At 38.4% G+C, this 21,542-nt stretch overlaps 1 protein-coding gene across 1 annotated transcript in view; it reads left to right on the top strand.

The window, feature by feature from the left end:
* DCHS2 (dachsous cadherin-related 2) overlaps positions 1–21,542 on the top strand; it is a gene marked incomplete at its 5' end in the record, with an annotated part of 199,825 nt that overhangs the window by 152,426 nt on the left and 25,857 nt on the right. Inside the window, 3 exons of the mRNA XM_014543857.1 lie at positions 5,115–5,249; positions 5,463–5,672; positions 11,169–12,026. Of these exons, the coding sequence (XP_014399343.1) occupies positions 5,115–5,249; positions 5,463–5,672; positions 11,169–12,026 (1,203 nt within the window). The remainder of the gene's footprint in view (positions 1–5,114; positions 5,250–5,462; positions 5,673–11,168; positions 12,027–21,542) is intronic.

Genomic DNA, 21,542 nt, shown 5'->3' with positions numbered 1-21,542 from the left:
TTTCTGATTTTCTGATTGGTGTTTCTGTTTTCTTGGGATACCATTTCCTAGAAGTGGGATTACTGGGTCAAATGGGAGTTCCATTTTTAAATTTTTGAGGAAACACCATACTGTTTTCCACAATAGCTGCACCAGTCTGCATTCCCATCAGCAGTGATAGAGGGTTCCTTTTTCTCTGCATCCCCTCCAACACTTGTCATTTGTTGATTTGTTGATGATAGCCATTCTGGCAGCTGTGAGATGATACTTCATTGTTGTTTTGATTTGCATCTCTCGGATGATTAGTGACTTTGAGCATGTTTTCATATGTCTCTTGGCTTTCTGTATGTCCTCTTTGAAAAATGTCTGTTTAGGTTCTTTGCCCATTTTCTGATTGGATTGTTTATTTTCCTTTTGTTAAGTTGTATGAGTTCCCTGTAAATGCTGGAGATTAAACCCTTATTGGTGATAACATTGGCAAATATGTTCTCCCATGCGGTGGGCTTTCTTGTTGTTTTGTTGATGGTTTCTTTTGCTGTGCAGAAGCTTTTTATTTTGATGTAGTCCCATTTGTTTATTTTCTCCTTAGTTTCCATTGCCCTAGGAGTTGTATCGGTGTAATTTTCTTTCTGTAAGTTCCTACTACACTCAGGAACAGCCGTCTCGCATCATAGTCCTTTTTACTATTATATGGCCGAAGCCAGCACCATTTGGTCTTCTAAGGAATTTGAGTCCTTTAATAGTCACTTCATTACAGTGGGACACAGGTGATAATTTAATTGATTTTGATATCACTGCAAGTGATTTTTCCATGGGCCAGGAACTAAGCAGTGCATTCAAGGCCAGAGACATAATCAAACCAGTTTCAGAGTTCCTGTTACCTGGGACCCGCTGCTGGTGCCAAGTACTGCATTAGTCAAGAACAGGCAGGAAAATGAGAGGTTGGAAGGCTGGATGAGCAAAAAAGGGAATCTTGAAGTAACCCAGGCAAAATCCTGGAAAACAAGAAGAGGTTGAGATGATCAGAACCTAGGAAGAAAATGAGAGGAGCCTTGCAGAGACTGATCCTGGAGTCCCCAGGAGACTGAAAGCTGTGGGCAGTTGTTGCAGAGGTGGAGTGGCATTGCTGAGAGAGACAGTAAGCAAATGGGAGGAAGGAAGTCCTGTCTCTTCTCCTTCTGACTCTCAGTCTCCCTAGGATGTCCCTTTGGGGCAGATACTCTTTCTTCCCTCTTACCAATTAAATGCTATTCATCTGCAGGGTCTTGGCTTATACAAAAGGCAACTTATCCTTACTCAGTCATATCTTATCCTGTGCAATCATAATTGCCTGCTAACTTATCTGTATCTAGTGCTAGACTGTAAACACTGTGAGGGCAGACAAATTGTCTTCTTACTATCAGTTATTTCTTAGCACCTGGCAACTACTATCACTCTCTCTACATGTTTATTGAATGATATGATTAATGAACTATCTACCCATGATAAGTCTTCCCTGATCCACTTCTTCAATGATTTAATATATTTTACTGCATTGTCTATAACATTGATTTCATTGTCAGAGTTACCCACCAGAGGGTAACTCTGAGGATCAGGATAATTACTTATTATTCAGTGTTACCTTTCCAGTGCCTGGCACTCAGTAGATGTTCATTGCATAAAGGAACACATGAATGAATGCATCCATGCATGCATAAATGAATGAAACAACCAAATAACTGAACCCCAATGCAAACACATGGTGTCATCTGTTTATGAGTGTAAACTGAATTCCTTTTTCCTCCTTCCCTTCTTCCCACTCTCCTTCTCTCCCTCTCTCCCTTTGTTCCTTTCTGTCTTTTTTTTTTAAGATCAATGAGCAATATCTGAAGATAAGAACTAAAAATGACCAGTAGAGTTTATAATATAACCAGATGGTCATGGGTGACTGTAGAAAGAGTAGCTAGGTATGGCAGTAGTTTCTTTTCAAGCTAGTTGCAGAGAATGGGTAGTATTTTTTTTAGAGACATTTGGCTAAAAAGAAAAGGAAAAAAAAATCTTGATTCTTATAGCTAGAGAAGAATATAATTTGGGGGGGAAAATGAATGAGAAAGTCTAGAACCAACAGGAAAATTCCAAGGAGGACATTTGAAGAATTCTTTCGCCATGGAGACAGAAAGCAGGAGGTGGAGTGGAGTACAGATGCAGAATGTTGAGGGAGCTTTTTACTAATGTCCCCACTTTATCCGGGAGTAGGAAGGGGAGAATCTGTGAGAGTGAGCCAGGAGGTGTTTGGGTGGCAGACACGAATGAGAGAGAGGTGACCAAGGAGATTTGGAAAGATCACCAGATAACAAGGACATTTCTGTGCCCTCAGTCTATGCTGTTGTGAAATTTTCACCAGCTCCGGGTATCTGCTAGATATTCAAGGAGGGCAGAGAGATGGCTGGAAGGATCCTGGGTTGGAGTTTTGCTGCTCATCTTTGGCAAAAAGCCAAGGACCTGAGGAAATGTGCGATATAACTAAAGTGAGAATTCGTGGGGCTGGCCTGGATAGGAAAAGAAATGAATTGAGGAGGAAAGTTATCCTAGAGTGGGAGAAATTAAGAGCTCATAAGGCTGTAGGTCTTGAGGTCTAAGAGCAGATGTGTTTATGTGTGCACAGACATGGGTGGCACACACACATCCTTTACTCGGCGTGTGCCACGTTTTTATATCACAGAAAGGTTCAGACCCAGATCCGATTGCTTAGTAAGGTAATGGCTTTGACTGAATAATCTGTTTTCTTTTCTTTTCTTAATTTTCAAGTTTGGTGATGGTCTCTTTGTTCTGGTGGGTTATAAGGGTGTGCATAGGAAGAAGCAAGGAACTGAGCTCTAAAAGAGCCAAAATAGAATACTTTAAATTTTTCTCACACTATTTAAGTTGTGAGGGTGTGAAGTTTGGAGTGAAAATGTATGTATGCAAACTATAGTTATAAATAAAGATCTTATTTACCTTTAGTAATGCACCAGGTGGATTTCAGGTGAATGGGTTAAAGCCATATAAAATAATAGAAATAATAAAATCAGAAAGTTTCTGAAAAGTCAGGAAAATATTGGTTATAGTGGCAAACAAAGCACATTAAAGAACAATGGGAACAATGGAAGAAAGGGAAAATATAAAGAGTTATGTTTAAACTTTTAAAGATACTTATAGGTTTGACAAGTGTTGGAAATTTAAAGTCTTTAATATATAATATATAATATTATGGGTAATGTATAGTAAAATCATATAGCAAGTGAGTAAATTTATTCAAAAATAAAAAGTCCAAAAATTAAAAGGTGCCTTTCTGAAACCATGTCAGCTCCCTGAAGGCAGATGCCATACCTGTTTGACTTACCACTGTCTCCTTGGCCAGTTAGCACCATGTTGTCACCTAATTTTGCTCACTAAATATTAGAGGAGCAAGCAAAATAAATGTAAGATTGTATTGTTCCCATTTTCATAATATCAGAAGTGATAAACAGGAATAACAAACTTTTAACAACCTGGAATTTTTAGAAATTCTTTCTTAGCTAGAGGGGAGATTATGTGATCATTATGAAATCAAAGTAATCACTATGATAATAAATAATTATTAATGTAATGTTATGCCTAATGCTTAGTGCCTAATGATAGAGTGAAATATTTTGGTGACTCTGGCTATAGCATATCAAATATATTAAGCCTATTTTATTAAACTTTAAAAAAGTCTTTTAAATGCCTATAGATTATCTCAAATATCTTTCCTCTTTAAGGGACATGGTAAGAAGACATACACATATTTATTCTTTTATAAAACTAGCATCTATTCCACTCCTTGCAGCACTCAGTCCTATATCACAGTCACTAGATCAGGGTGAAACTTACATTTTAAGACTGGCAATATGGAAATTTGTAATTGAAGTTTTTTCATTAAGGTCAAAGAACGGTATTTCATCTTTTATTAAAGTATATATCAGATATTCTAAGTACTATATCTATGCACAGATTCTTGTTAGTTAAGAAAAGAACATAGAAAAATGATTGAAAGGAACTTGTGTAAAGTGCGACTAAGCTACAATGTCATGGGATTAACCCGTTCACATTAATGGTATGAATGCTCTTCACAACCAGTGATGGAAATGGCCTGATGTTTTTCTCGAGGGAGAAATGAAACCACAAAAATATGGGAAGAATTCTTTTCATAATATTGAAGAATGCAGCACTGCATTTCTCACTCCAGAGAGGAGATGGAATACTAACTAGAAAACAAAACAAAATAAATGCAGAGAAGCAACTCTATGAGCTTGCCTTCTGCGCTGGAGAATGAAGGTTGGCATAACTGAGTGCAAACTTTGAAATAGGGTCAATCTTCCAGGGCTGACCAGCATGGATGAACAGATTACTCTGACACATGTTTCTGTAAAAGAGAGGCTAAGGGGCTGCTTTGCTTTAGGAGCAAATAGCCCTGTTCGCCTGCCTCCTTAGACTTTTACTGTCACAATAGCTTGAACTAAAATTAACCTCTAGATACAATCAGCAAGGTAAGCATCCTTGAGAAAACACATGCTTCTACAAGGTTGTGTCTTAAAGACTAAACATAGAGATTCTAATAAAACACCCCGGGGGATTGGACTTGTTTGGAAAAGTCAAGGTAGGGGCTGATGCCTTCAGCAAGGTCCCTCTTAGAGGCCCCCAACCTTTTGGAGATTCCTCCTTACAGACTTTCCAACCAAATCCCATGCTTCCCTACATCAATCTACCGAAACTGTCCCTTGCCCTGCAAGCCTACAATTATGTCATTAAGTCACAAGGGGTATTAGAAGGAATAATTAGAAATATGTTGTAGAGTTGCATACTCGCAAGAAGTTTTTATGGGAAGGAAAAGATAGTAAGCATTCACTCTGAGGAAGTCTCATGACTTGAAAATCAAGCATTTCAGGTCACGAGGCTTTTATTTAGCAAGGATAGGCAAAAGAGTTGTTTTGGTGTGTGTGTGTGTGTGTGTGTGTGTGTGTTTTAACCTTAATTTGAAGGTTGTTTAAGCATTTTGCCCTTTTCATCCATCACCTGACACGTTCATAGGAAAAAGAATGGGAAAACAGAAGAATAGATTCCAAAGGGATAATCACTAATTTTTTTTTTTCCTTAAGGAATCAATTCCAAGCTTCAGTTTGAAATCATGCCGGGTGTATCATCTGGGCTGTTCGAGATAAATGCTGACACTGGAGAGGTGGTGACAGCCACCACACTTGACAGAGAAGTTCAGGAAGTCCTCACCCTCCGAGGTAAGGGATCCCTTGACTCTGCTAAACAAACAAACAAAAATGGGCAGGAGAAAGTTCAGTGCTGAAATTTTCCATTTCAGTAGGGTGTCTTTAAAGAAAACATAATTGAGCCAGGGCTACCTGTCAGTTTGGTCTGATGCTGTCTAGTTAGGGCAGTGCATTTTAGGTATGAATCCGTGGCCACACACTGTGCCATTTTTCATTCCTTGTCAGTCCTTGTTCGAGACGGAGGAGTCCCTTCCTTGTCCGGCACCACCACCGTTCTCTGTACTGTGGAAGATGAAAATGACCATGCTCCGAAGATCATTGTCCCCGCCCATGACATTGAGGTTCTGGAAAACCAAGAGCCAGGGGTTGTCTACACTGTTTTGGCCTTCGATATGGATACTGGCAATAATGGTGCTGTCAAGTATCATATAATTGGTAAGTGTTTTCATTATTAAAATTCCCCCCAGGGTACTAACCCAGTTGACACACACCGCATGGTGATTATTTTGTATTTGGTATCTATTGGAATGCCTACACATCCAGTAAGAACAGATTGGCACCCTGGGCTTTCTCTCCACTCCTTCCTACAGCCATTTGGAACAACTACCATCCAAATTCTTTAAAAATCTGCTGCCAAAGCTGATCGATGTTTCTCTCTCTCTCAATGTTTCTAACTCTCTATCTCTCTCCCTTCCTCTCTGTAAAAAATCAATAAAAATATATTTTAAAAAAATAAAAATAAATCTGCTGCCAAGTACTCTTATAAATTTTTCTATAGGGCAATGCATTTTAGTGCCCTAAATTATTTAACATCAGTGGATTTACAGATTAACAGATAGCTTTTTCCTCCCTACTTTTGTTTCTCTCTTATAATCACTTATTTTTAATATTTTGAGCAATTCAGACTTTTTTCAGGTCTTTCTAGAAGAACCTAGAACACATAAGTGGGCAAACAATTCCAAGATCTGAATATCAATGTAACACCTCAGATCTACAACACCCTGTGGATCGCAGTCTTTAGGAACTTCTTCTCTAGCAGATAATTTTGTGATATGGCCCCTTTGGATCGGAGGCATAAGGATTTCTGACAGAATAACTTCTGCATCAGCACAGTCAGCTTGAGAGAGCCATATCTTACTCACCTAAAAAAAGAGTGATTGAAGAGTCAGCTTTTTAGCAGGCATCAGAGAGGACATGGAGTGGTAGGAGTTGAGGAGAGAATAATGCTTCTGATGTAGAGAAGCTGTGCTAAGGTTTTGTGAACATAGTTTTAAGACTGGCTTCTGGAAGCGATTACTCTCTATGTGGTAAAAATTCTATAACCAGTCTACATTTTCTTTGTACCACCCATTGTACTCCAAAATGAAAACAGTTTTATTGTCTTTACCCCTGATTATAAAATGATATGTAATTGTTGTAGACTATATATACAATTTATTTAAAAAAAACAAAACAAAAGTAATAACACAAAAAGTCTTATGTCATGCAGAGATAACTCATTTGGTATTGTGGCAAACACTTTTCCATGAGTCTAGGGAATACAGACACCAATTTTAAATGTATTGAATAATTTATATGTGCTAGTTTGTTTCTTCATTTTTTAAGCTAACACACTCTGTAAATCTTTCATGTCAATGAGTACACATTTCTAATGATGTTTCATATACATATGCATAACATTTATTTCACTCATTCCTTTTTATGGTCACTTTTCACTGTTGAAAAGTCCTACTATTATAAAAGTGCTGTGCTGAACAATATTTATGTTATTTCCTCAGGATAAGGTAATATACTGCCATCCACAGAATAATACTCCCTGCAAGTAACTTATATCAGCAAACCCAATCCTTTCCTCTTCCCCTCCTGTTGCAGTGGGGTAGTTATTTTCCTCCTCTGTAAACTTCACTTTTCTAAAATGTCTCAAACTATCTGTGGTTAAGGGCCAAGGTTTATATTTTTTTAATTTCAATCTTTTGTGACTGATACTTTTATAAAATACAATAAGAATAAGTTACTGGGGGGAAAAAAATCAGAGACATGCAAAATGCAAACCACAATTTTTAAGAACTATTATTGTAATCCGCAGGCATAAAATTATTCTCTTGAGCTGCTATAAAATTTTCTAAATGCTTACTCTCAATTTCTGTATTTATCTTGGTGAGGACCAATTACAAACACTTTCCAGACTGCCACCTGTCCCCATCTATGGCATCAGGGACGTTCCTTGTGTCCATTCACTTCTTTTTCCTGAATTGCCAACTTTTCTCTTTCTATTGGCTTTCCCATCTCTTTTTACCAGTCTTTTCCATCTTGAAAAACATTCCCCCTCAGATGTATCCCTTTGCTCAGGATCTATTTGTCTTAACAATTAAGCTTCTTAAAATCATCTGCACTCTGGTTTCTGTGTCTTTACCTCATTTTCATTCCTTAGTTCATTGCAACATGTTGCACGGAAGTCACTCGGTTGAAACTGTCTTTGCAAAAGACACTAAGGATCTTGTTGCTAAACCCCGTGAATCCTTTTCAGTTCTTAATTTCATTGTACTGCTTTATGCCTTCATGCATCAGGCCCTGGACACTTGATCTGACCTTGACTTCAGAAAGCCACTTTCTCCCTAATCTTTAGACAAGCCTTCCCAATGTCTCTGTTCTCCTGGTGGTCCTCTGACTTGTTGGCGTTCCCGGGGTCTTTTGTGCTTACCGGGGTATCCTTTTTCTTGTCTCATAGATGCACTCTTATTGTACCATTTCATCTAGTCCCTGTCTTCAGCTACCACTGGTACCCCAATATCTCCCAATCTTTATCTGCACCCTAGATGTCAGGCCACTAATGGATTTTTTTAAGTCAAGTAATGACTGTCATATAAATATAAAATTAATGACTGCCAAAGAAATGTATTTAACTCATTAATTAATGAACAAACTAAAAAGATGTTATATTAGTTCAAGGAAAATTCTAAGAAACACACACGCACACATACACACACACACACACACACACACACACACACACACACACACACACACACACACACACACCAAGAGCCACGTAAAAAATTTAGAGTGTTAAAGTAGCTGAAAGATGGTGAAGGTGGAAGGTAACTCTAATGTCAAAGCCACATTGGACACCCAGTAATCTTTTTTTTAACCCCAGGATATCCACTTACCTGTCTTCCTCCCAATTCAAATTGTTTCAGTTTTTCCTGGCAGCCTCAAGGACCCAAATCGTTATATACAACAGCATCAGATTATCAAAGTGTCCAAAAACAAACTTAGCAGCACCTCCTTCTCATTCCCCCATTATGGTCTGGCTCCTCCTACAGTCTCTGCTGGTGGTCATCAGCTATTTTTGCTCAACTTGCCCTTAAAAGAATCTTGTTACACATATAAGCACTGAAAATGCTTGTTCACATTTTTTACATGGGAGAAGGATTATTGGTAGAACAGTAATGTTTCTGAGTTATATAATGCTATATCAATGATTGATCTTTATTTTTATTTTACGACTTAGAAACTTGAATAGGTCCTACAATTTAGTTCATCGTAAAGATCCCGCCCCACTATGAAAGGATGCATTCCCCAGGCATGAAAGTCAGTCACTGTTTCAACACTGAACGCCAACATTGGGAATGCCCCTGTGCTTGGCAGGAAGTTTTACATTTTGGGGTGGTACACCTTGGTCAGGTTAGGATGGGTGAGAAGTGAGCCTTCCTTTTATAATCCGAAAGTAGGGTGATTGCAAAAGTAAATGTGGGAAAGGCAAGCCCACGTGATCCTAGGTGATTAGGCAGAACAATTTTAGGAATGAGGATATATAAACTGAGCTTCTGGAAATCACCTTAAAACTACCCGTTCCTAGGTACTCCTTGGAAAGCTTCATACAAGCCTGGGAGCACTCAGACCTCACTGTGAAGAGCACTGGTCTAAACACTCTTGTCTTTCACCTAAGCCCATCATGAAGTCTTCCTTACTACTTACTTTTTCCTCAATATTTTTGGAATATGTCCACTTCCTCTATACACATATGATTTCAGAACCTCTCCATTGCTCAAGTCGATTACCATAGTAATTGCCGAACCTCCTGTATTCTATTTAAGCTTTGACACTGATGTCCAATACTCATTCTAAAACAGAAATGTGATTCCTAACACTTTCCTGCCTGCAGTCCTTCAAGGACTCCCCATGGACCCTAAAGTATAGACCCTTCATCAGTGTACACAGAGCACTGCATGATTAGACCCCTTGCTTACCTCTGAAATCCATGGCCAACCCTCTCCATACCCTTGACATTTAAATACCTAGGGGACCACGTGTTCACTAAAACATTTGCAACTATTAATTTCTCCTACTCCTAGGACTTCACACACGCTCTTCCCTCTTCCTCCTCCTCTTCCCTGTCTTTGAAATTTGCAGCCTGTCTTCCTCCCCGATAGGAGTTAGTTTTAATGTCACTCTTTCTAATAAGCATATCTTGAACATCCTAACACAGGACTGTGTACCCTTCCCCTGTACTCCCTAGTGTCCTGTGTGTATGATTTTCACACCACACTTTAATGTCCAAGTCCTGACCCACATTTCCTCTGAACTATAAACTCTTGGAGGCTGGGATCGTGTCCTAATCTCCTCCTATTCCAGCATCCAGCACATACTTGGTACATGACAGGTGTTCCTTAAATTGATGCTGAGTGGATTAATTACTTTATTAACCACAAACCCCACAGAAATGTAGTTTTTCTGGCCCTATATTTGGTACAAATTAACCATGTCTTGTGAATAAATACAAATGCAAGTCCCTTCTCCTCAGCCTTTAGCACTGCCTCTGGCTGTTGTGTTCTCTGAATGCCCATCCACTTCTTCCCCATATGCCTCTGGTGGATTCCAATAACTTCCCACATTATTGGGAATAGTGTGCCTCATCCAGGAATATGCCCCTCAACCAAAAATTGGCCGACCATTCAAGAATATGTCCAGCAAGTCATTGAACCACATTTTTCCTGACTAATGCTCAGGGTAACTTTCAGATATCTTTGAAAGCTTTTTGTCCTGTGTTCAGCTTTAACTATATTCCACTTAGTACCAGGGACAGTAGTAAAGGAAATATTTTTTTGAAGGATGTAGAGATGAATGAAACATCCTCCTTGCTTATGTTATGGAAGAAATAGACAAGTGTTCCACTAACAGAAGTGTTATGATTCATGCACAAGGTGCCATGGAAAAGTAGAAGAACTGTTGCTGTTGTATAAATGGCATACAATCTGTAGTGAGTAATGTTTGTGAAAATTACTGTTATCAATTTGTAAAATTTTTTGCATTTATTTTTTTAATTATCAGAGAGAGAGAGAGAGAGAAAGAGAGAGAGAGATTTGTTGTTCCACTTATTTATACATTATTTGGTTAATTCTTGTATGTGTCCTGACGGGGGATCAAACCCACAACCTCTTAGCATATTGGGACAATGCTCTAACCAACAGAGCTACCTGACCAGGGCTTGTCAATCTGTTAATCTTTGATTGGTATATAAAAATGGACATTATATCCTGTTTCTTATCCCTGCCAACTGTTGTTTTATTTCAAATAAAACATACATTGTAATCCTCTCAAGAGGAAAAATATATGAATATAAAAGTTGTACATGCACATATACAAAATCATACAAATCAGTTAAAGCAAGTGTTCTAATTATTGATTGAATAAGATACATATTGAATTATATAATTTGTTTATCTCCAATAATAGAAGCTTCATGAGGGCAGGGACTTTATCATTCATGTTCACTGTTATAGCCTCAGTACTTACAAAAGCACTACAATGTAGTAATCAGGAAATAAATATTTCTTGAGTGAACAAATCAGTGAATATATATATATATTGCTAGCCAAGGGCTGCTACTTTTTTAACTCGAGTGAACTTTGAATTTGTTTTCTTTAATAGATGGCAATACCGATGAGTACTTTTCTATTAATGAAACGTCAGGAGAACTCTCAACCACTCGTGCTTTGGACCGAGAACAAGTCAACAATTTTGCCCTTGTCATCCTGTGCTCTGATCTGGGGGACCCCCCGAGAAGCTCTCTAGTGCAGTTGCAAGTTAGAGTCTTGGATGACAATGACCACAGCCCTTCCTTCCCCATGCTTCAGTACCGGTCCTTCGTGAGAGAAGATGCTGACGTGGGAACAGTGGTTCTTGTGCTGTCCGCTGTGGACAAGGATGAAGGCCTGAATGGGCAAACTGAGTATTTCCTGACAGATGAGGCTGCTGGTGCCTTCACCATCGATCCCGTGGCAGGCATTTTGAGAACTGGCCACGCCCTCGACCGAGAAGCCAGATCTCAATATATATTTCGGGCTGTGGCCAGAGACTGTAGCGTCCAGGGCTCAAGAAGCACCACAGTAATGATAAAAGTGCATGTCACTGATGTTAATGACAATGATCCAGTTTGGGAACAGAACCCCTTAGATATTTTTCTTTCCCCTCAGTCACCTATCAACCAGACGACTGCCATTCTGAGAGCCAGTGATCCAGACTTGGGGCCCAATGGAACTGTCATTTTTAGTCTTGCAGAGACCCAGTCAGTCTTTTCTATTAATAAATATACAGGAGAGATCCAACTTCAGCAAAATCCATCTTCAGAATATTTTCCGATCTGGCTGCAGCTTAAAGTTATGGACCAAGGGGTCCCAGCTAGGACAGCCATTGGTCTCTTGATTGTTCACATGGAAGGAGAGGATGTAAAGATGTCCTTCAGCCACCGTCTGTATAAAGGAATTGTGACTGAAAATTGTGAGGCAGGTAAGTGTCCCTTTGAGGTTTCTTTTTAAATTTTATGTTGTACTTATTTTGGCAAAGGGCTTAAAACTAAGGATCACACAATAAAAGTGCTATTGTAGATTTATAAAGTTTTAATCTAACCAATTCTTTTTAAAAATATTTTTATTGACCTCAGAGAGAGGAAGGGAGAGGGAGAGAGAAATAGAAATATCAATGATAAGAGAGAATCACTGATTGGCTGCCTCCTGTATGCCCCACACTGGGGATTGAGCCCACAGCCTGGGCATGTGTCCTGATCGGGAATCAAACTATGACCTCAAAGTTCATGGGCAGATGCTCAACCACTGAGCAACACCGGCTGGGCAAGCAAAATACTTGGTATGCTCATTTTCATCCAAAGTATATCAGGGAGATATACTCAAATATGGTAAGACACATATGTGACTATTTTTCTCATAAAGTTAATTGTTTTCCAATAATTTTCACACAAATTTATGCCATTATGGAAAATACAAAAAAACCCTACCAAACAGATTAATTTAAAATAGCTTTCTAAACAAAAGAAAAAAAACTTCTCTGTAGAGAATTGTGAATTAAATTCAATCTAGGTAATCATATCCAACTGGAGAAGAGAGAAATGAATTTTCTGATCCTTTTATCCACCAGAGGGCAAAGCTAAGGGCCTCACGGGTTTGGGAGAGGAGTGTGGTTGCTAAAAGTCTGATGAATGTTGTATGGTTGCTAATGTCATGTTTTTGTTTGTCATTTTATTATGATTTAATTTCACTTTACACCTGCTAAGTCACTATTTAAAAGGCAACCTGCCATTTTTCTGAAATTGATTTATTCATTTCATAGTGAAAATATATTTTACACATTATATACTGCTTCATGTATGAAAAGAGAATATTCAGTTTAATATTGAATATCAAATTAGATTATTAACCTGACTTCCACCCTCTTTTGAATTATGGGTTGCTTATTCAGAAGTCCTGTTATTGATTCTTAACACAATTAAGAGTAAATTGCCAATTATCTTCATTACATGAAATAACAATGGCTTCCTTCCAAAGTAAATCAGAAATTTCCAACCTATATATGTATAATGAGACTTCCACAAAGGTGTTAAGTGTTAATTCTTCTTAGAGCTATATTCCTATTCCTCTTAAAATTCATAAATACCAACCTCATAGCAGAGTCTGATGGAAAGTAAAATTAACATGTTCTAAATAATATAGCACAAAATACAATATCTTAATCAATCTTGAAACTAATCTGATAAAATCGTACAATCAAGCCCAGCCTTTGTCTGGAGCACAGATATAAACATTTCTCTCTAAACATCTTTGACACATGGTGGTCTTTGTCTTTACTTGAATATTTCAGTGATTGAGAGTTTAGGACAGTGGTTCTTGAACTTGCGTATAAAACCAGTGATCTATGAAACTCCTTCCCTCTGCTGCAGGTTCTGCTTCCCAGCTCTTCCAGGTTCTGCTTAAGGCTGGGGTCCAGACCCTGTATGTATATATATATATATATATTGATTTCAGAGAGGAAGGGAGAGGGAGAGAGAAATAGAAACTTCAATGATGAGAGAGAATCATTGATCAGCTGCCTCATGCACGCCCTCCACTGGGCATCGAGTCCACAACCCCGGGCATGTGCCCTGACCGGGAATTGAACCGTGACCTCCAGTTCATTATACCTTGTTGCTTTTAACAAGCTCTGCAGGTGATTTGTTGCATGACAGAGTTGGAAAACCCCTTCATTTTGAAAGTCCTTCATATATTGAACCCAGATCTGCCTCCTTTGTGTCTATCCATAAATCCCAGTTCTGCCCCCTGGAGCACTCCACTGCTGTACACATTACTCTTCAGATATTTTATTTGTTCCTTCAACACATTTTTGGGGGGAATACTATGTGCTGGGTTCTTTTCCATTGGGATATGTTAGTGAACTGAAAGACAAAGCTGCTTGTCCTGATGAAGCTTACATTCTAGCAGAGATAGAGAGACAGTATCAACAACATAATAAATATCTAAAGTATAGTATACGTTAGGTGGTGGTAAGAGCTATTGAATAAAGAAAAAGCAGAGCAGGGTTGGAGGAAGTAGGGAGTGCTGGAGGAGAGAGACAAATTGTGATTTTAAATAGCAGGTAAGATCAGGCATCATTGAGCAAGTGACATTTGGGCAAAGACTTAAAGAAGGAGGTAGGCATTCCTATATCTGGGGAAAAAGTGTTTCAGGAAAATAGGAAAAGCTTTGTTTGTTCAAAGAACAGCGAAGAGGACTGCGTGATTGCAGCAGTAAGCAAGGGGGAGAATCATAGGCGATGAGGTCACAGCACTAGGCATTGGGAGGACTTTGGGTTTTACTTGCGATAATTTTCCCTTTTCCAGTTGTTCACTTACCCTTCACATAAGAGAGTCTCCAACCACTGCTAGAGAACATTCACACCCAGTATAAATTTGGCAGAGCAATAGGCATTAAGTATGTTATTCCTCAAAAGAATTGTCATGGAAGTCATCATTATTATTACAACTTTTTACATTAGTGAATGAAATTTCTAAATATACCTAAGGCCCAAAATAGAAATTTTTATGATAATGAAAAAAGGGGAGGGGAACCTTATCTGTCATTCCTACTTCATTATTTAAGGTCAGTCTCGTATTTGGAATGGAATTCAATAGAATGAGTAGCATCTAACTGACTTAGCCATTTACAATGATATTGGATTTCATTATCTTACCTCTGACTCTAAGATAGCTCTGGAGGAGACTGAAGGAGAAAGGCCTTAGGCAAGGTCAAGTTTTCTCAGATGACAAACACCTCACAAGACAGTTCTTATCTTTGTGAATTAACCCCAGTACCACCTCTGGGCCTCAGCTGTATAGGCTCAAGACCTCATTTTATTAAATCAGGGAGTTCTTTCCCCAGGCTGAGAGTCATATATGAAAGAGACATATATAAATCAGAGCTCACGTTCTTTTATTCATATTAAGAACCATGTGAATTAGAGTGGTCATGTCAGATGACTAGCTCTCTCTAAGAAAAAAGAAGCCAAATTGTAATTAGAGAGTTGCTCGCTAATCCTAACAGTTTGAGCAGGATGTGATTCACATATTGAATGTCATCAGCCGATGTTACTCTTTCCTCACAAAGAACTCACACAGCAATACCTAGTGGGATTTTGTGATGTCATGACTTTCATAACTCATCAACTTCCTTTGGACTTACACATTTTTCCCTTTAAGTGTCTTAACACTTAGTCAAGGCTTCTGCCCTGGGAGTGATTCTGTTTCTTTGTTTTCTTTACATGTAACAGGGTTAATGTATTTTTGAAGACGATTTTTTTCCAGAGAAATTAGGTTCACAGCAAAATTGAGAGAAAGCTGCAGAGATTTCCCATACATCCTCCGCCACCACACACGCATAGCCTCTGCAGTTACCGACATCCTGCACCTGAGGGGTTACTTTTGCTACAGCCGATGAACCTACATGGACACATCATAATCATCAGAAGTCCATAGTTTACATTAGGGTTCACCCTTTGTGTTGTGCATTCTGTGGTTTGGACAAATGTATCATGACATGGATCCATCATTATGGTATCATAGAGTAGTTTCACTGCCCTAAAAATCCTCCATGCTCTGTCTATTCATCCCTCCCCCACTTCTGCCCCAAACCCTGGCAATCACTGATCTTTTTATTCTGTCTTCATAGTTTTGTCTTTTCCGGCATGTCATATAGTTGAATTCATCCAGTATGTAGTCTTTTCAGACTTTCCTTCACTTAGTAATATGCATTTAGGGTTCCTCTATGTCTTTTCATGGCTTGATAGCACTGAGTAATATATCATTGTCTGGGTGTAGCACAGTTTATTTATCCATTCATCTACTGAAGGACAGCTTGGCTACTTCCAAGTTTGGGCAATTATGAATAAAGCTGCTATAAAAATAGCAACTATAAAAATATCCACGTACAGGTTTTTGTATAGACATAAGTTTTCAACTCCTTTGGGTAAATTCCAAAGAGTGTGATTGCTGGCTTTTATGGTAAGAGTATGTTTAGTATTTTAAAGAAACTGCCAAACTGTCTTCCAAAGTGGCTGTACCATTATGCATTCTTACCACAGTGAAGGACAATTCTTCTTGTTCCACATCCTTGTCAGAGTTTGATGTTGGCAGCATTCTGGATTTTGGCCATTCCAATAAGCGTGTAGTAATATCGCATTGTTGTTTTAATTTGCATGTCCCTGGTGACATATTGATGTGGGGGGATCTATTTATGTTCTTATTTTCCTTCTGTTTATCTTCTTTGATGAGGTATCTTTTTAGGCCTTTGCCCTTTTTTTAGTTTGTTTTCATGTTGAATTCTAAGAGTTCTTTGTATATTTTAGATACCAGTCCTTTATCTTTTGTAAATGTTTTCTCCCAATCTGTGGCTTGACTTCTCTCATTCTCTTGACAGTGTCTTTCTCAAAGCAGAAGTTTTAAATTTTAATGAAATCGAGTGTATCAATTATTTCTTTAATGGATTGTGCCTTTAGTATTTATCTAAAAAAAAGGTCACTGAACCCAAAGTTATCTAGGTTTTCTCGTATTTTATCTTGTAGGAGTTTCATAGTTTTTTGTCTTACATTTAGACCTATGATACATTTTGAGTTAATTTTTGTGAAGGGTATAAAATTGGTGTTTAGATTCATTTTTATATTTGCATGTAAATGCTCAGTTGTTCCAGCACCATTTGTTGAAAGGACTATCTTTACCTCATTGTACTGCCTTTGCTCCTTTGTCAAAGATCAGTTGACTCTTTATATGGGTCTGTTTCTGGGCTCCCTGTCTGCTCCATTGATCTATTTGTTTATTCTTTTCCTAATACCACACTTTCTTAATGACCATAGCTTTATAGTAAGTCTTAAAGTTGTGTTATCTGTGGTTTCATATTTTTGTCCTTTGTTTTTCTTCAACTTTGTTCTTTTACGGTTAGTATTTTTGAACTACATTTCCACCCTTTTCTCTATTGTTGTCTGTGCATAAGACCTTCCACCTACTCTGCAAAGGTGTCCACTTGTTTTGTATAGCTTTAGGATAATTGCAGCAAAATGCAAAGAAAAAATATTCTGCCTTTGACAAACAGAGATAGTTCATAAGGAAGTCTGCCACAGGGAACGAAAGGAAAGCCCATGTCTTCTAGTTGCTGGAGAGTGTGGGTAGGGCAAGGGCGGAAAGGTATAGGAAACAAGTAGCAGGATCATCCTGGCCCCTCACTTTCCTGCAGCTATAATCCTGAAGGTGGCCATTGAGATAGACAAGGACAAGCGAACGGCAGAAGATACTGTGCGACTCTGGGGGGACACTGCTTCCTATGCTAACACAGGACAAGTGGCAGCAGAGTAAAATGGGCAACATGTTTCGGTAAAGAGAAGGCACAAGTGAGCTCCCCATCCCCGTTGGGCTCTGGCAAGGCCTAGAAGACATCTATCTCATGGTCCCAGCATTTCTACTTGAGAACTCAAATTAACACAGAGTATAGGCCAGGATACCTGCCAGGGGCCACTGTTGCGAAGGATGAAATGAGCCTATACTCAGGTCTGTGGGGTTGGATGACCCTCCAGAGGGACTGCAGTATCAAAACCAGCTGTGGTAGGGCCAGGTCAGCAGTGTGCAGTGCTAAGCCTGAACATGTTGACAAGAGGGAGGGACTCTCAAAGATGAACATGTTCTCAAAATACATTGTTACCCAAAAGTGCTGCTGAAGGGAAAGAGATCAAGAATACCCTAAATAGGGCTTGTAAGATGATCAGGTTTTTTACTCTTGTCCGTCAGGGTGAGGTTATTCCTAATAACTTGATAAGGAATATTAGATCAATCATAAACATTTTAAAAACAATCTTTTCTTTGCATATCTTAAATTGTGTGCAGAGCTGTAACTCTGCTTCATTCATTTTTAACTCTTAAAGGATACTCTGACCTCTGTTCTTGAGATGCCCCTCATTTTTATATCCTTCCCCATCATACTTCCTATTAATGTTGACTGTATACTCAATAATGTCCACTCAATATTCATTTTTTTAACAATATAGGAAACAAGGGGTCTGTCCTATAAAGGGCCTTGAGCATCTCCTCAACTATTCTATAACAAGACAGTTTTGATGATTAAATGAGTGCTTAAGGCATTTTGCCATCATGATTACCAACAGTGTAAGTGGAAGACATGGAGATGAATGTGCAGCCAGAAGGAGCTGGGGGAAGTTCCCCACTGTGGATGTCAGAGCCAGAAAAATCTTGCTACTATGAGGTGTTCACCAAATGTTTGTTGAAATAGTTTCACCATTTAATCTTTATACTTTGAAGTAGCAAAGGCCATGTGCCCAAATGAGAATAAAACCAGGCACAGAGAAGGTAAGGCAGATACTTAGTTCCAAGCAGGGGAAATGGCTCACACAGAAGTGTGGGGACTTAGGAGCAAGGTGGGTTTACCATTAGAAGCAGCAAACCATCTGGACAGAGGCTCTCATGAGCTTTTTAGTAATGAGCTGGAATGGAGAGTCATTGATGACCTTTCCATAGCAGAAGAGTGACAAAAAAAATTTTATATTGTAGGAGTTGACTTTGAAGGCCTTGTGAAGGGTGGTGGAAGGGGAGAGAGTTAAGTTAGAAAGGGACTGTGGCAATGCACATGACCAGGGCCCGAATAAAGCCATGGCGCTGGGTGAAGACAATTGGGATCATATATTATTGTTGTTAAGTCAGTGTCTCTATGGGGGATGAGTACTAGGTCTGTCTATTCTGACATCTTGATAAATGTCACTCCCAACTTTCCTTCTTAAGTGATTGAAATATGTTTAACATTTCAGTGGCTGGACATTTAAAGGATAATAGATAATTCAAAATCATCCAAATGTTTGAAAAATACATTTCTCTCAAGTTAACCATCAATTTAAAAATATGCTTGCATTGCTTAGAAATATCAAAAATAAAACTCTGGAATTATTCACTCATGGACAATTCATAATAAAATGTTTTCGTAATTATTTTAACTAAGTGTTTCTATGATTATGATTTTTATAGTCATCTAGCATTAATAGAAGAAAAAAGCCAAGAATATTAAATGTATCATACTTTTCGATGCAATGTTAGACATGAAGTGAAAATCATAAAAGCCTGAAAATATAAAAAAATAAATTCTTCTATATGTTTTACTTACCTCATAGAAACTGAAGATACTGTGTTGGTTTTTCTGTTTTACCATTTCTATCTTGATGTGAAATGAGAACTAGTTGTGAATTTCCTCTTGGTGCTTGAAGACAGACAGGCTTTTATTTAAAACGTGCATTGTGCCCAGCTGGTGTGGCTCAGTGGTTGAGTGTTGACTCATGAACCAGGAGGTCACGGTTCGATTCCCAGTCAGGGCACATGCCAGGTTGCAGGCTCGATCTCCAGTGAGGGACATAGAGGAGCCAGTTGATCAATGATTCTCTCATCATTGATGTTTCCATCTCTCTCTCTCCCTCTCCCTTTCTCTCATTGAAATCAATAAAAACATTTTAAAAATTTAACAATAAAACGTGCATAGTTGGTGGCGGGCTAAGGGGATGGGAAAGAGGGCATCTGTAATAGTGTCAACAATAAAAATAAAGTTTAGCCCTAGCTGGTTTGGCTTAGTGGATAGAGCGTCCTGTGGACTGAAGGGTCCCAGGTTTGATTCTAGTCAAGGGCATATGCCTGGGTTGCAGGCTCGATCCCCAGTAGGGGGCATGCAGGAGGCAGTCGATCAATGATTCTCTGTCATCATTGATGTTTCTATCTCTCCCTCTCCCTTCCTCTCTGAAATCAATAAAAATATTTTTTTTAAGTTTAAAAAAGAATTTTAAAAATGTGCATAGTAAGCCAAGACCAAGAAGGATTCATGGCTCTTTAGTTATTTCCTTTTTTTTTTTCAGGCTCTCTCAGATGTAAATTTTGTCAGAGGGAGAAAGTATATAAATATTTGCAGCTCTTTGCTGATTTAACATCTAGTTTGAGGTATTTTGTTGAAAGAAATACCATTTCATTGATATTATGAACATTTTATTTGCAATAATACCAGGATCAGTTCCCTTTGTGGGAGAAGCTATGTGTGATTCTTATTTGCAATTCCGTTCTCATCTTTGCTCTTTTACATGTAAGTGATCTCTGTTTTCTTTTGTAATTGGGCATATAATAAGCATCCTAGCCCATGAAGAAAAGGCCGTCAGCAAGATTGTACATCTTGCCTGCATAGCTGTTTTTCTTCTGACTGCCATTCTTAAGAATAGATGACAAGCCACTTGAAATAAAATTTCCTGTGTTTAAAAAACAAATTGTATCAGGAAGCACAGAACTGTGAGTGAGCACTGAAGATAAAACATACTGCCCTACTGTGAAGTTTGACTACCAAAACTGTAAGACATTTTCATATTTATAATACAGTCCTCTGAATTGTATCAAAATAAGCATCAGATTATAATGAAATTTGAAAGAGTTCTCAACATGTGTGGTAACTTGATTCTACCATGATTGATTAAAATCCTTTACTTTGTCACTAAATGATTTCATACCTGCTTTGAAAAGACCAACGATTTGGAAATCTGATACATGATTTTTAAACTTTGTCACAATTTATGTTAAGCATAATGTTTTTAAAGAGAATAATGGATCTAGTTTGGTGTTGCCATTCTTTCTCTGTTACAAATTCTGTTTATGCCTTTTCACTGAATTTTCAGTTTTGCAGACAATGTCACATACTGTTTCTTTTAATATTTATAGCACTCGTTGCATTTTTTTATATTAAGTGTTGAAAAGGCTCCTTTTCTTCCTTCTTTTCTTTTTAATGAAACACTTTAAGTATCTAGAATATACCCATTTGGCTTAGTTTAGGGATTATTTTTACCATGACCTCTAACAGGAGGGGTTTCAAGCCTGTTGCCTGGGTCTGCAGTGTAAGATTGAATGAAGATGCCCAGCAGAGATCTTGAATAGGTGCTATTTTTTTAACTACTGCAATTCCCATTACCAGATGTGGTATTACAGCATTGGGTGATTTAAAAATAATAATTGCTGTTGTTTAGAAGGGTCCTGTAGGCAGAGAAGCATTTTCCTAACGTTTCAGGCTAGAACACTTTAATGACCACCTCCCTCCTTTAGTTCCTTTCTCTTTCTTCTCTAATAACTCCATTTCCCCCATACTTACTAAGCATTTACTGTGTACAAAGACACAAGCTTTTTAAAATATATCTTTGTGGTTTTTTAAAATTCTTTATTATTTAAAGTATTAAATATAGCACTACATATGTCTCCTTTTTCCCCCATTGACCTCTCCCCAGCCGTCACCATGCCCCAGCACATGCTCTCACCCCCCTAGTGTCTGTGTCCATTCGTTATGCTTATATGCATGCATACAAATCCTTTGGTTGATCTCTTACCCCTCCCCTGCCTTCCATCTGAAGTTTGACAGTCTGTTTGATGCTTCTCTGTCTCTGGATCTGTTTTTGTTCATCAGTTTATGTTGTTCA

This window comes from Myotis brandtii, unplaced genomic scaffold (assembly GCF_000412655.1).
Source record: "Myotis brandtii unplaced genomic scaffold, ASM41265v1 scaffold34, whole genome shotgun sequence".
Classification (NCBI taxonomy): Eukaryota; Metazoa; Chordata; class Mammalia; order Chiroptera; family Vespertilionidae; genus Myotis; species Myotis brandtii.
The sequence above is the reverse complement of the archived record's forward strand: the minus strand, read 5'-3'. Positions and strand labels throughout refer to the sequence as shown.